The 12,947-nt window shown below is 56.2% G+C and overlaps 1 protein-coding gene across 6 annotated transcripts in view; it reads left to right on the top strand.

Annotated features, from left to right (window-relative positions):
• The window catches only part of SH3PXD2A (SH3 and PX domains 2A), a 229,114-nt gene extending 217,370 nt beyond the window's left edge, over positions 1-11,744 (top strand). For 5 of the 6 annotated variants that reach the window (XM_032423478.1, XM_032423479.1, XM_032423477.1 and 2 more), the window contains 4 exons: positions 2,073-2,410; positions 3,451-3,500; positions 6,092-6,211; positions 8,145-11,744. In XM_032423478.1, the coding sequence (XP_032279369.1) occupies positions 2,073-2,410; positions 3,451-3,500; positions 6,092-6,211; positions 8,145-10,112 (2,476 nt within the window). In that variant the 3' untranslated portion in view covers positions 10,113-11,744. The remainder of the gene's footprint in view (positions 1-2,072; positions 2,411-3,450; positions 3,501-6,091; positions 6,212-8,144) is intronic. The other variant, XM_032423483.1, reaches the window with a different exon arrangement.
• The last annotated feature ends 1,203 nt before the right edge of the window (positions 11,745-12,947 follow it).

Raw genomic sequence — 12,947 nt, 5'->3', positions numbered from 1 at the left:
TGGCTTTTCTGAGACTTGCATCTTGACTCATCTGTAAGATTAGGCATCTTTACATCTTTTGTTTCCATCCACCCCTGAAATTTCTGTGCTTCTCTCTGCACCCATTACCTTGGGAAGCCAGGCCAGCCCCTTAACTTCCATCCATTTGTTAACTGATGTCTGCCTTCCAAGCCCCAAACAGGGGCGAGGGCCAGGCCAGTGAGCTTGGGACAGCCTGCCTGTACGTTCCAGTGGTGTGGACATAAGAAGCCACCTCCTACCTAAGCTTTCCAGCAAAGCTCAGACGTGCTGATAGAAACTTTAGCTTTCATGTTCCTTTTTCTCTCACCTAATGAACACCCAACAAGGTCAGATCAGGGAGGCAAGAGAGGGGGGACTGTCAGACATCTGGCATGGAGGAGCCATTCCAAAGAGCCAGATGTATCCCAGGGAGCAGACAGGGACACTGCAACCCAGACTCAGGGGCAATGGCCAGCAAGTGCTGGCCCAGGAAGTAAGCTCTTCATGGGCTTGATGAAAAGCTCTCAACACCATGGGGAAAAAAGGAAAAAGCTGCTTTTCAGAAGTCATCAAATCACCTCAAATTAAGCCAGCCCTATCATTTGCCTTTTGCTCTTGTTTATGGGTTTTGATTTTGTTTTGTTTCATTTTGGTTTTGTTTTGCCATACCAAAGGTTTTCATTTTATCCAGTCATGTGCTTTTAGTCTTTCCATTTATGGTTTTGGCTTTTGGAGTCCTATTTAGAAAGATTTTCTCCCATCCAAGTACTAACCAGGCCCGAACAACCCCCAAGATTAAGCAAATATTCACAACTTGCGTTTTTTATTTTGCTCTATGGTGTGAGGCCAGGATCGCACTTGCTTTTCCTAATTGAGTAATCAGTCATCTCCAGGTGGGTTATTGATACCTCGTCCCTACCTAATTTGAAATGTTACCTTTTTTTTTTTTTAAGATTTTATTCATTTATTAGAGAGAGAGAGAGAGCACGCATGCAGAGAGCAGGCATAGGGGCAGAGGGAGAAGCAGACTCCCCGCTGAGCAGGGAGCCCGATGCGGGGCTCGATCCCAGGACGCTGGGATCATGACCTGAGCCGAAGGCAGACGCTTAACTGACTGAGTCAGCCAGGTGCCCCGAAATGTTACCTTTCGCACCGGTCTGTTTATTGACTTGTTCTGCGAACTTGATCTGTCCATCACCCCTGCAGTTGCACTGATACCTTACCCACCGGGTCACTCTTCTTTACAGGCCGCTTCCTAATAGGTCTCAATATATCCTATCTTTCTGGATAATTTTTTTTAAAAGATTCTATTTATTTATTAGACAGAGAGATAGCAAGAGCAGGAACACAAGCAGGGGGAGTGGGAGAGGGAGAGGGAGAAGCAGGCTTCCCGCTGAGCAGGGAGCCCAATGCGGGGCTCAATGCCAGGACCCTGAGATCATGACCTGAGCCAAAGGCAGACGCTTAACGACTGAGCCACCCAGGCGCCCCTCTGGATAAATTTTTGCAGCTACTCTATCCCTACAGGTTGCAGAAGAGAAAAAAAATTGAGCTCCAGGGTAGAGACTTGTCCAAGGGACCAGAGACCAGAAGTCGGGGCTCCTACCTTCTCTTACCTATGCTGCTTCTTCACCTCTCTGATAACACTTCCCTTTGCCAGGGGGTACCCAACTAATGCACCACATTCACACCTGCTCTTATCTTCTCTCTAGCGTTGCTCTCTCTGTTGTGAGGCAGCAGGCTACCGTGGAGTCTACCTTTTGGGCACCTCCGAATCTGAGGGGTCTTCTAATCCTGACGTCCCACATTTGCCTGACTTTGCAGAGCACGAGAGCCCACACCAGGAGGGATCAGGCAGAGAGCAAGGAGACAGAGAGGAAGAATTGGTGTTCTAGAAGTCTTTTCCACCGGCCCTCAGTTCCACTCCCCTCCAGAGTAGTGGGATTGCCAGGTGTCGGAGAACACGGTTGAAAAGGCTCAGCTGGGCCCAGCCAGACGGAGCCTGGTGGGGTGTGAGGTCAGGCAGCCGTGCTTGGGTGATGCCATGTTCCGCCCCTTCCCCCTGCCCGCAGGTACCTGGGCAAAGAGGGCTGGGCGCCAGCCTCTTACCTGAAGAAAGCCAAGGATGACCTGCCAGCCCGCAAGAAGAATCTGGCAGGCCCAGTGGAGATCATCGGGAACATCATGGAGATCAGCAACCTGCTGAACAAGAAGGCATCCGGGGATAAGGAGACTCCACCGGCCGAAGGCGAGGGCCCTGAGGCCCCCGTCACCAAGAAGGAGATCAGCCTGCCCATCCTCTGCAATGCCGCCAGCAGTAGTGGCCTGGGCGTCCCTGAGCGGAGCGTCTCCAAGCTGGCCCAGGGCTCGCCAGCCGTGGCCAGGATTGCCCCGCAGAGGGCCCAGATCAGTAAGAACCTCCCTGACCCCCGCGTCCTCCCTGCACCGCTCTTTGGAAAGCGGCCACAGGGTGCAGGGAGATCTAGACTGACCCCAACCCTGGCCTCACTCTGTGGACTTGTTTCATGCTAATCGTGGGCGGACAAGGCAATTCCTCACAACTCCTGCACTGAGGATCAGTTACAGGAGTACGTAAGCCGCTGGCATTCCCGCCTTTGCAGATCAGTGTGTCCCCCAGGCTGGGAAATGGGGGCTCCCTGCGCAAGGCTGCTTTACAGACTGAAAGCCAGTAGAACATCTTTCCCCCCCTTACCCCTCCTCCCCTCCTTCCCTGTGGCCTCCCGCCAGTTACCGGAAGCCTAAAAGACTTGGGAGGAATGGCTTTACCCTCCCCAAGCCGTCTGAGAGGGCATTCTTTAGGAATATCCTCCATGCTTATAAGAGAAACCCGCTACCTGGTTCCCTCCAAATCTCTGTCCTTCCCTGGCTCAACAGCATCTTCAGTTCAAGGTTAAATTGTCCTACGTTATGAGACCAGCTTCTGTTTCTGTCCAGCCATCCTTAAAATCTGGAGGAAAGCTGTTTTTTAGTTTAGTTCTGAACTTGGTTTTAAGTTAGCTCTTGTACTTGAAACCTTTTGGGCAAATCAGTCGGGAAGTGTGTCTTGGGCACCCACTCTTGCCTGGCAGCGTGCCAGCTTCTAAGGATTTGGTAGTGAGTGAAAAATAGACACGGTCTCTGCTCCTAACTTTTGAAAATCTGATAGAACTACTTACCCTTTTTCCTGAAAAATGCCTCTTTGTACATTTTGAAATGTGCACATCATTTTAGAGGGTTTGTGGATCCCCTGAAACACAGCCCAGGAAGCTTAGAGGTCTGTGGTTTCCTAGTGAAGAAACTATAGTGCCTGAGAGCACGGGTCCTTCCAGAATGTGGGACAAAACCAGGAACGTCCCAGGCTCAGGAGGTGGCCATACCTAGGTCAGGCAGTTTCCAGCACTGTTGCCTATTGTCTGGCTGGGCTTTCTGAAGCCATGTGTCTTGTTTTAGGCTCCCCGAACCTAAGGACAAGGCCTCCACCTCGCAGAGAATCGAGCCTGGTACGTGCGCTGAATTTCTTCTCCCAGTTTTCTTCCTGTCTCTGGGGGTGCAACCTAACGGCCCCAGCTCATTGGTGGTCTCATTTCAGTGCCTGTCAGTCCAGGGGTTTTCCAGGGCCCTGCTAGGCTGCCAGCTTTGTGGGGCCGGGGGCAGAGAGGAAAGCCTGGCGATCCCAGCCATCCCAGGGGCCTCACTGGACAGTTTATATTCAGAACCGCACTGCACTCCAAAGCTAAATCAGTCCATCCCAGCCACTCCACTGGCAGACGTAAACGTTTAGACTGGCCAGGGCACTGCCAGGGGCTGGAAACGGGGCAGCCATTCATGTGCGCCTGGAAGCCTTTCAGCTCCGCCTTCCTGGCCCAGGAGTAGCCAGTGGTTGCGGTGGATGCCAGGGCCTGCGAGGGCAGAGGGCAGCCCGGCGAGCACCCTCCGGGGAGCACCCTCCGGGGAGGGGTAAATAGCCAGGACTCGCGAGTGCTGAAAGCGAGAGGCTCAACCTGTGGGGGTCCCTGGCTCCTCGGGGTGCGGGTCCCGGTGTGCTGACCATCGGGGAAGCAGATATGCACTTGGGGTACGGGGCTTAGGTGGCCGTGATGCCGATGGCAGGCCGGAAGCCCTAGTACAGAGAACTCTCCTCAGGGGCAGCGGGGTGCAGTGGAAAAGAGTGGGGCTTCGAGCCTGCCGGGCGTGGATTCATATTCCACTTCTGACACTCAGGAATAGCAAGACCCTGGGCAAGTCCATTACCACCCGCGAGCCTCAATTTCCTCCTAAGATGGGGACAATGGCAGCCGTCTCCTAGAGCTGCGGGAAGGAGGGTATGGGATGACATGTGAGGGTTTCTGTTTCCCGTGTCAGCTCTCGGAGGGACTGCCTGCCACACCGTGTGGAGAAAGGTCCCTGCAGTCTCGCTGGGCTTAGTGGTAAGGGTCACCGTGATCCGTGACCTCTGCCCTGGAGAGGGGGGAGCAGCGTCCCAGGAAGAGCGGGCCGTCAGTAAACAGGGTTTGAGGATTAGGCCCGTGGGGATGAGACCACCCCTGCCCTGGCCAGAAGCCCCAGGGGAGCTCCTATGTCATTGTCCCCTCGAGTTTTCCATGACTAAACTGTGAGTTCTCCTGTCCTCCCATCTCTCTCAGTCCCAGCGGATTATTTTCAGACAGACTCGAATTTGGCAAGAACGGGGTCGTCCTTCCACACAGACCAAATGCGGGGCTGCTAGACGCGGCTGAATCCCACCTGGCGGGGGGTCAGGGCTGGGCTGGGGCCTGGGCCGCATCTGCTCACACACACGCACCTGCAGGGCCAGGCATCAGGGCAGGGCAAGTCCCTCAAAAGCAGCTTCCTCCTGCCCTTCGCTCACTGCGACCCAAGGCAGCTGGGCTGTGACTGGCAGGATTAGGACAGGCCGAGCCGTGAAGGATGCAGAAGGTTCTAAGGAATAGGGTGGTGTTTCAGAAGGAATGGTCAGCTCTGGCTTCTATTTGTGGAGCTCGTCCTGTGTCCCTGGCTAGACCAGAAGTTATGTATATATCTCAGTAATCCTCTCATGACCCATTTTACGGACGAGGAAATTGAGACTCAGAGAGGTCACAGGCTTTGCCCAAGGCCGCACAGCTGCTGAGCTGCCGAGCTGGGACTGGAGCCCACACGTGTCCAGCTGCAAGGCAGAGGTCTTCTGAGGTCTTCCTGTTACACCCCAGTGGCTTCCCTCTCCCTACCCGCTCCCTCCTCCCCCCACACACTTTTTTGTTTTGCTTTAACCCCTTTGTGTGATACTGGGACCTACTGAAAGTAATGGGGCGGCATGAAATCCGTTTTGACCAGAGTAGAGAGGCCAGATGAAACTAGGATGTCCGCTTCATGAGGGCAAGGGGGTTGTCCTCTTGCTTCACTGTTAAATGCCCAGTGCCTTTGACCGATGTCTGGCACCCAGAAGATGCACAATAAATGTTTGTGCAGTAAATGAACAAGGCTCAGAAGTGATGGCCACAGCCAAATTCTAAATGTCCTTGAATGTCATGCTTAGATATTGGTGTCACCAATCCAGCATGTTCTACCCTGCCCACAGAACAGAGGGTCTCGAGTTTTGTTCAGTGCTTGCCTGACCATTTGGCAGCATCGCGATGAGCCACCTGGGGCCCTCCTCACCCACCTCCACGCCCCCTTCCACCCCTCCCCGTCCCCGAAGAGATGCCAGATGTCACCCCTGCGGCCCCTTGCCTCGACTTAAGGACGTGGCTCTCCTCCCACAGGGCAGTTGGCACAGGCTTTGTTACAACAACCTCTCTGCTTTTTAATTTTCTTTTGGGGACCTAGCCGTTGAAGCATCTATAAACTGGACCTCCAGCGATGTCGGGGTGGAAATTACGGTTACTAACTGATCATTGTGATAGTGCAGAGGAGTTTCAAGTGAATCAGAGGTATTAGTGGAAAGTCTGCTCGGGAGAACAGTCCCTTGGGGGAGACAGCTTGAGCCGCGTGTGACAGATCCTTCCTCAGGCCGGTGGGCCCCCCCCCCCCCCCCCCCCCGTGTAAACGCCTTCTGATAGGCGGGTTTTGCTGACTGAGCCCTTCTCTGCCTTAGGGGTTCCAGCTGCCCAAGCCGCCAGAGCCCCCTTCTGTTGAGGTGGAGTATTACACCATTGCCGAATTCCAGTCGTGCATCTCTGATGGCATCAGCTTTCGGGGTGGACAGAAGGCGGAGGTGAGTCTCGGCCATGAAGCTGAGGGCTTTAAGTCATGCTGCTCAAAGACCTGCCATGTTTCCCATTTATGCCTTGCTGGCAACGTGGCAGGGGGGTGGGCGGGAAAGACACAAAAGCAAGCCCCCCGGGGATGAGAATTTGCCTTGAGCCAGTAAGTGCCCCAGTCGGGACGGGAATCCAGGACTCCTGTCCCCACCCAGTGCGTCCCTCACAGCAGCGTTTCCCAAAGCATGCGGTGGGCGCTGCGGATGGAGGTGCCTGGACGCAAGGGGCTTCTGTGCTTGAGGAGGTTTGAAGGACAGCGGGTTAAACGAAACCCACCCCAGTTACGTGGTTTTCATTGCAGAACTTGTCAGAGCCTACGCTATAGGGATGTCACTGTGCACCTCTACGAGGGGACTAGAATGGCAGCATTGCCCAGACCCATTTGGCCCCAGCACACTTTGTCTCCCGGGAGCACCTTGGGGGCCGAGATTCTGAAGAACTCCCCTTAGTGAGTGGTGCTATTGGGAGAAGGTGGTCCACGCAGCCAAAGTACTAAGGACCTGGGTTCTGGCCATGTCCACACCGCAGGCGCCTCTGGCCTTGGATACAGTCCCTTCTCTCCCCAGGCTTTATTTGTCTCTGCCAAGTGGGGTAACAGACTCTGTGGTGCGCCCCCCAGCCTAGCATTTATGAGACTCTACTCTGTGGCTGTTGCAGGGGGCGGAGATCTGTGAGGCGGCTCAGTTCTCCGGAGCGGCTCGTGTAGTAACGGGGTAAATCCAATTAACAGCTGTCGGAAGAGCCCCCGGGCAGCCTCCGCCTGTGGAAATGATGTCCCCAGTGTGAATGTTTTCCATCACATGTCTTGGATTTGGAACTAAATTTCCGAGAGAAATCATTCTGTCAGTGGTGCCTAGGTTTCCAGAAGAGCCTCCAAAGCTCACCATCTAACCAAACTGTCGTACTTAGGATCTACCCAAGCTTAAATTTTAAGTATGGGGAGGGCAGGGCGAAGGAAGGACTATAGAACCAAAGGAAGGAGAAAAGTCCTTCCTCTTTGGTGGGGTCTGCAGAGGGCTGGTCTCAAGCAGAGCTTGCCTTCGGCAGTCTCTCTCTCTCTCTTCCTTCCCTGCCCCTCTTCCCCTAGTGCCAGTTTTTTCATGCTTCCCCACCCCCTCCCCAGTACCTCTTTCTCCAGGAGTGTCCCACAATCCAAAATTATCTTCCCTTTATGTTCCCCAATCCAAATATAGCAGCACAACCAGCACCACACTCCTGGCCTTTACCTGCTCTCAAATTGCAGTTAAGAAAGAAGCTCTTTGAACTAATTTATACTAACATGGAAATGACTGAAAGACCCTCATCCTTCCCACAGGAAATCATTTAACACAAAGAAATCCTTTCAGCCAGTGGGATTTTATTGGGATCCCACATGCAGCAAAATGACCACAGGCAGTGGGGGCACCAGGGAGGTGCTCTGCAGGGAGGCTCTGGGCTCAGGCCATACTTCCCAGTTCGGCTCACCTGCATCTTCCCATTCTCTTCTGACCTGAGACACCCTTTCCATCGTCACCGACGAAGGACCTAGCAATACTGGGGGTAGGATGAAGGGCAGTGGAATTGCATTTTTTTATACCTATGGATCCTTGGCGAGTTGGGTTCTGTAGGGACAGAAGCATAGCCTAGTGGGAGAGACAGGGGTCTATAGATGAGGCTGGCTCGACCAGGGTGCTGATGGAGACTTGGGAGGACCAGGGGAGAGGGTGTGGGGGAGTAGGAGGTGATAGGGACCCGGGTTTGAATTCCAGCCCAGCACGTATTACCCTGGGCCACTCACTCAGCAGCTCACTTGGCTCATCTGTGAAATGGAGACCCTGTGTCCTAGCCTGGCACATTGTCGTAGGGTCCAGTGATCCTCCCAACTCACTGGCCTGCCCCCCCCCTTAGGTCATCGATAAGAACTCGGGCGGTTGGTGGTACGTTCAGATCGGTGAGAAGGAGGGCTGGGCCCCTGCGTCATACATCGATAAGCGCAAGAAGCCCAACCTGAGCCGCCGGACGAGCACGCTGACCCGGCCCAAGGTACCCCCACCGGCACCCCCCAGCAAGCCCAAGGAGGCTGAGGAGGGCCCGGTGGGCTCTGCCGAAAGCCAGGACTCCCCGCTGAAGCTCAAGTACGAGGAGCCAGAGTATGACATCCCTGCCTTTGGCTTCGACTCAGAGCCGGAGCTGAGCGAGGAGCCCACGGAGGACAGCGGCTCGGGAGACAGGCGGCCCACCCAGGCCCACAGGCCCTCCCCTGCCTCCTCGCTGCGGCGGGCCCGCTTTCGGGTGGGCGGCTCTTCAGAGGACGTGGCCGTGGAGGAGGAGACCATCTATGAGAACGAGGGCTTCCGGCCATGTGCGGAGGACGCCCTGTCAGCCAGACGCTCCTCCCGGGACAGCGACTCCCCCGGGGGCTCCCCTCTATCCCTGGCCAGGAAAAACTCCCCCAAGTCAGGCTCCCCCAAATCGTCATCCCTCCTGAAGCTCAAGGTGGAGAAGAACGCCCAGGCGGAACTGGGGAAGAACCACTCCTCAGCCTCCTTTTCCTCGTCCATCACCATCAATACCACCTGCTCTTCCTCCTCCTCTTCCTCCTCCTTGTCCAAGAACAGCGGTGACCTGAAGCCCCGCTCTGCCTCGGACGCAGGCATCCGTGGCCCCCCTACAGTCGGGCCAAAGAGGGATGCCGACCTGAAGGCGGGGCTGACCTCGTGTGCCCGGGCCAAGCCGTCGGTCCGGCCCAAGCCGTTCCTGAACCGGGCAGAGTCCCAGAGTCAAGAGAAGATGGACATCAGCACTTTACGGCGCCAGCTGAGACCCACGGGCCAGCTCCGGGGCGGTCTCAGGGGCTCAAAGAGCGAGGATTCGGAGCTGCCCCCCCACACGGCCTTCGAAGGTCCCAGTGAGGGGTCCAGAAGAGGCTCTGCTGACCTCATTACCCCCCCAGCCGCCACACCCCCGTGTCCCGCCAAGAAGGGACGCGAAGGGCAGGCCACCTCCTACACGACATGTAGCGCCTACCAGAAGGTCCAGGACTCGGAGATCAGCTTCCCCGCAGGCGTGGAGGTCCAGGTGCTCGAGAAGCTAGAAAGCGGCTGGTGGTACGTGAGGTTTGGGGAGCTAGAGGGCTGGGCCCCTTCCCACTATCTGGTGCTCGGCGAGAATGAGCAACCCGACTCCTCTGGCAAAGAGCCAGACGCAGTAAGCCCCAAAAGCAAGCAGAACGAGGGCAAGTCCGACAGCCTGGAAAAGATCGAGAAGCGGGTCCAAGCATTGAACACCGTCAACCAGAGCAAGCGGGCCACGCCGCCCATCCCCTCCAAGCCCCCCGGGGGCTTCGGCAAGACCACGGCTACCGGCGCCGTGAAGATGAGGAACGGCGTGCGGCAGGTGGCGGTGAGGCCTCAGTCGGTGTTCGTGTCCCCGCCGCCCAAGGACAACAACCTGTCCTGTGCCCTGCGGAGGAACGAGTCACTCACGGCCACCGACGGGCTCCGAGGCGTCCGCCGGAACTCCTCCTTCAGCAGTGCGCGCTCAGCTGCCGCCGAGGCCAAGGGCCGCCTGGCCGAACGGGCTGCCAGCCAGGGCTCGGACGCGCCTCTGCTGCCCGCCCAGCGCAACGGCATCCCCGTGTCCCCCGTGCACCCCAAGCCCATCGAGAAGTCCCAGTTCATCCACAACAACCTCAAAGATGTGTATGTCTCCATCGCGGACTATGAGGGGGACGAGGAGACAGCAGGCTTCCAGGAGGGCGTGTCCATGGAGGTCCTGGAGAGGAACCCCAACGGCTGGTGGTACTGCCAGATCCTGGACGGGGCGAAGCCCTTCAAAGGCTGGGTGCCCTCCAACTACCTGGAGAAAAAGAACTAATGGGAGGCCATGGGTCCTTCCAGCCTGGGTGTGGATGAGTGGTGAGATGAAGACAAAGGGGAAAGGGAAAGTGGGAGGGGGTGGGGGGGACGTTAAACCCTGCAGAATGCGTGAGCTCAGCCATGCTCCCCTCCGGGCTGTCCCCCGGCTGGCAGGTAAGGTCTGGCGGGGGCCCACACTGAGGGGGGGGAGCACCAGGCCTGGGACCAGAGGCGAGAAAGCTGAGCCCCGTGTGGGCACCTCGGTGACTTGGCTGATGCATCTGGCACCATTTGGGGCAGGCCAGGTGGGAAACTCTTGATTGTGCCTTGGCTGCAGATCTGGAAAAGATGTGATGGCAGGGGCCTCCCGCGCCCTGCCCCTGCTCAGCCGGGTTTCTGTGGCTAGCACCTCGCCACCGGAGGTGGTCCTTGGATCATCCTAAACCTGTATTCATGAATTGTGCTGGTTTCCCCGGGACTGCGGCCGCCCACCGCGGGTGGCGCTGGGGCTTGGAGGCATCTCCTGGGAGCTCAGCCCGTCCCTGGGCCGGGCCACTGTCACTGTCTGTCGGTTGAAGAGAAAGCAGTTCCACAGGTGCCAGCAAGGACCACCTCGCTTACCCGTCACTGTCCCTGGCCTTGACAAGGGAGTCCCCTGCCTGGGGCACCCCATCTGCGTTGGACCCGCAGCCCCAGAGTTTACAGAGCGGGTGGGCTCTTCACCGTCTGCACAGACTTTATTTTGGGTGTTTCTGGGTGGGCAGTTCTTTTGCATGTTTTGGGAGAGGTTTATTGATTTGGGGCTTCTATGTCAGCCCTTGGGTTTTGGTCTTATTTTAGGGGTTGTTTGGGGGCCCAAGGGCGGTCAGCCTCATGGGGGATGGGACGAGGAGCAGATGGGGCTTTTCTGTCATGCTCTTGCTGGGAGGTTGTTGGTTGTGTTTGCGTTTCACTTTCTTTCCCTCCACAAGCCAAAGTCCCTTCATTTGGTTCCCACTGTTGCCGACAGGACCCTAGCATGGCGCTTGCTGGGGGGGCCTGGGGGCGGAAGGCCCAGGTCCCAGACGTGGCAGAGCAGAGACGCCCCAGTGGGGGCAGAACCCTCCCCAGGAGGGAGGAGGGGCTTGTCCAGGAGAGAAGGCAGCTCTCAAGCTGCTGGGTGAGCACCGTTCTGCGTCCGTTCTCCCGCCTGGGCAGGACCAAAAACCCCTACCTGTGAACTGTGGAGAAGCACCCAGCGCCCCCACCAAGGGCTGAGGGGACCCCAGCTGGGCGGCCACCAGCCACCCCCTACCTACACATGATGCCACAGGTACCCGAAAAGATGGAGGACCCCCAGGCCGGGAGCCAACCCGGTCTGCCCAAGGGGCAGTGCCCCCGTGAAGAGAGGAGAGAATAAAGTCCCTGTCAACTTTGGGTTGTCTTTCGATCGTTGACGTTTCAGAGGGGACCCTCTGGAAGCCTCGGCTTCCCCAAGGACTCCCCCTTTGCTGGGAGTGGAATTCCACACGTGCCTTTGATTGTGGACTGATGGGGCTTCACGGCCACCAGCTCAGCTGCCAGCGGCCCGGACTAAGAGTTGGTGTTTTCTACAAAGGAGGAAAGGCCCTCCCTCTCCCCCTGCTCCCCCCGCCCCCCAAGGCAGTGTATGTTGCCTGAAGATCAGCACGGGAGCCTGGCCTGTGTTCCGTGCCTTCAGTACCCCACCCACCCACCCCCCAGACCCGGGGCCTCGAGTGGGGACCTCCCCAGCCCTCCTCCCTCGCCGCACACTGATGCCTGGCAGCTCCAGCAAACCGCTCCTGTTCTTTGTTGAAGGGCCGTGGTGAGATTTTGTTTCCTTTTGTTTTGTTTGTGAGTTTGTTTAAAATTGAAATTAGTTATTTTCTTCTGCTGGACAGTATTAAATAGAGCAGGATATTGAGTTAATCTGCTAGGTTGCAGTACTAATGGTAGTGGTTTAGTGTCTTCATATTAATATTATTTGGACTTATTTGAACAATAATGATAAAGAAGTGGTTCATTATTTTTTAATTAATGCACTTTAATAAGGTGGACTGGGAAGAAACCCAGAGAGCAAAGTGCATTACTTAAAGATGCAGTATATACTTTTCTCATTTTTAAGCAGCACATATTTATTAAAAGAAAAAGAAGTAATTTATGATTATTTAAAATAAAATTTAAAAGTAGAGTGATTATTGGGTGAAAGGACCTTCCGCGTAGCGGTCTTCCAGGGGGAGGCCCAGCGGCCTCGCTCCTCCACTGTCCGCACTGAGCCAGTTCAGTCAGTAACGTGCCAGCCAGGCCAGCGGGGAGCGCAGGGCGCGTCGGCCAAGCACAGAGCAGCATCTCAGTTGGGACTGGACCGCAGTGTTCCCCAGAGCCTGCCTTTCCCTGCCCTTCCTCACTGTCTGCGCTGCCCCGTGGGGCTCTCCAGCACCCACGAGGCCCGCCTTCTCTGCACTCCCCAAGGACCCTCTCTCCTTGATCCCCAGTGCTCTAAGTGATGGTCATTAAAAGTGACCTTCAAGGTCATTCCATCCTATCCCCTCCTGTTACTGCAGCCGAAGGACAAGAAACTACTTTCCCGAAATCATGGAGCTAGTTAATGGCAGAGCACCCCACTGTACCAATCCTTGCACTCCTTCCCAACCCCATTGTAGTTTATCGCGTGGTCATCATGTTTACATTGTGACATCCAGCCCTCTCAGGATGGCTGGGAGTTGCTCAGGCATCTAGGAAAAGTGGGGAATGCTGCCACCTGGTGACAGCATGTAGATTTAGGCAGTGAACAGGGATTGCCATGCCCCGTCTTCGCACCTCACCCCCTCACCATCACCCCCTGACTCACAAC

The sequence above is a fragment of the Phoca vitulina genome, unplaced genomic scaffold, assembly GCF_004348235.1.
Source record: "Phoca vitulina isolate PV1807 unplaced genomic scaffold, GSC_HSeal_1.0 scaffold28, whole genome shotgun sequence".
In the NCBI taxonomy this organism is placed as follows: Eukaryota; Metazoa; Chordata; class Mammalia; order Carnivora; family Phocidae; genus Phoca; species Phoca vitulina.
This window is presented reverse-complemented; position numbering and strand designations above follow the sequence as displayed.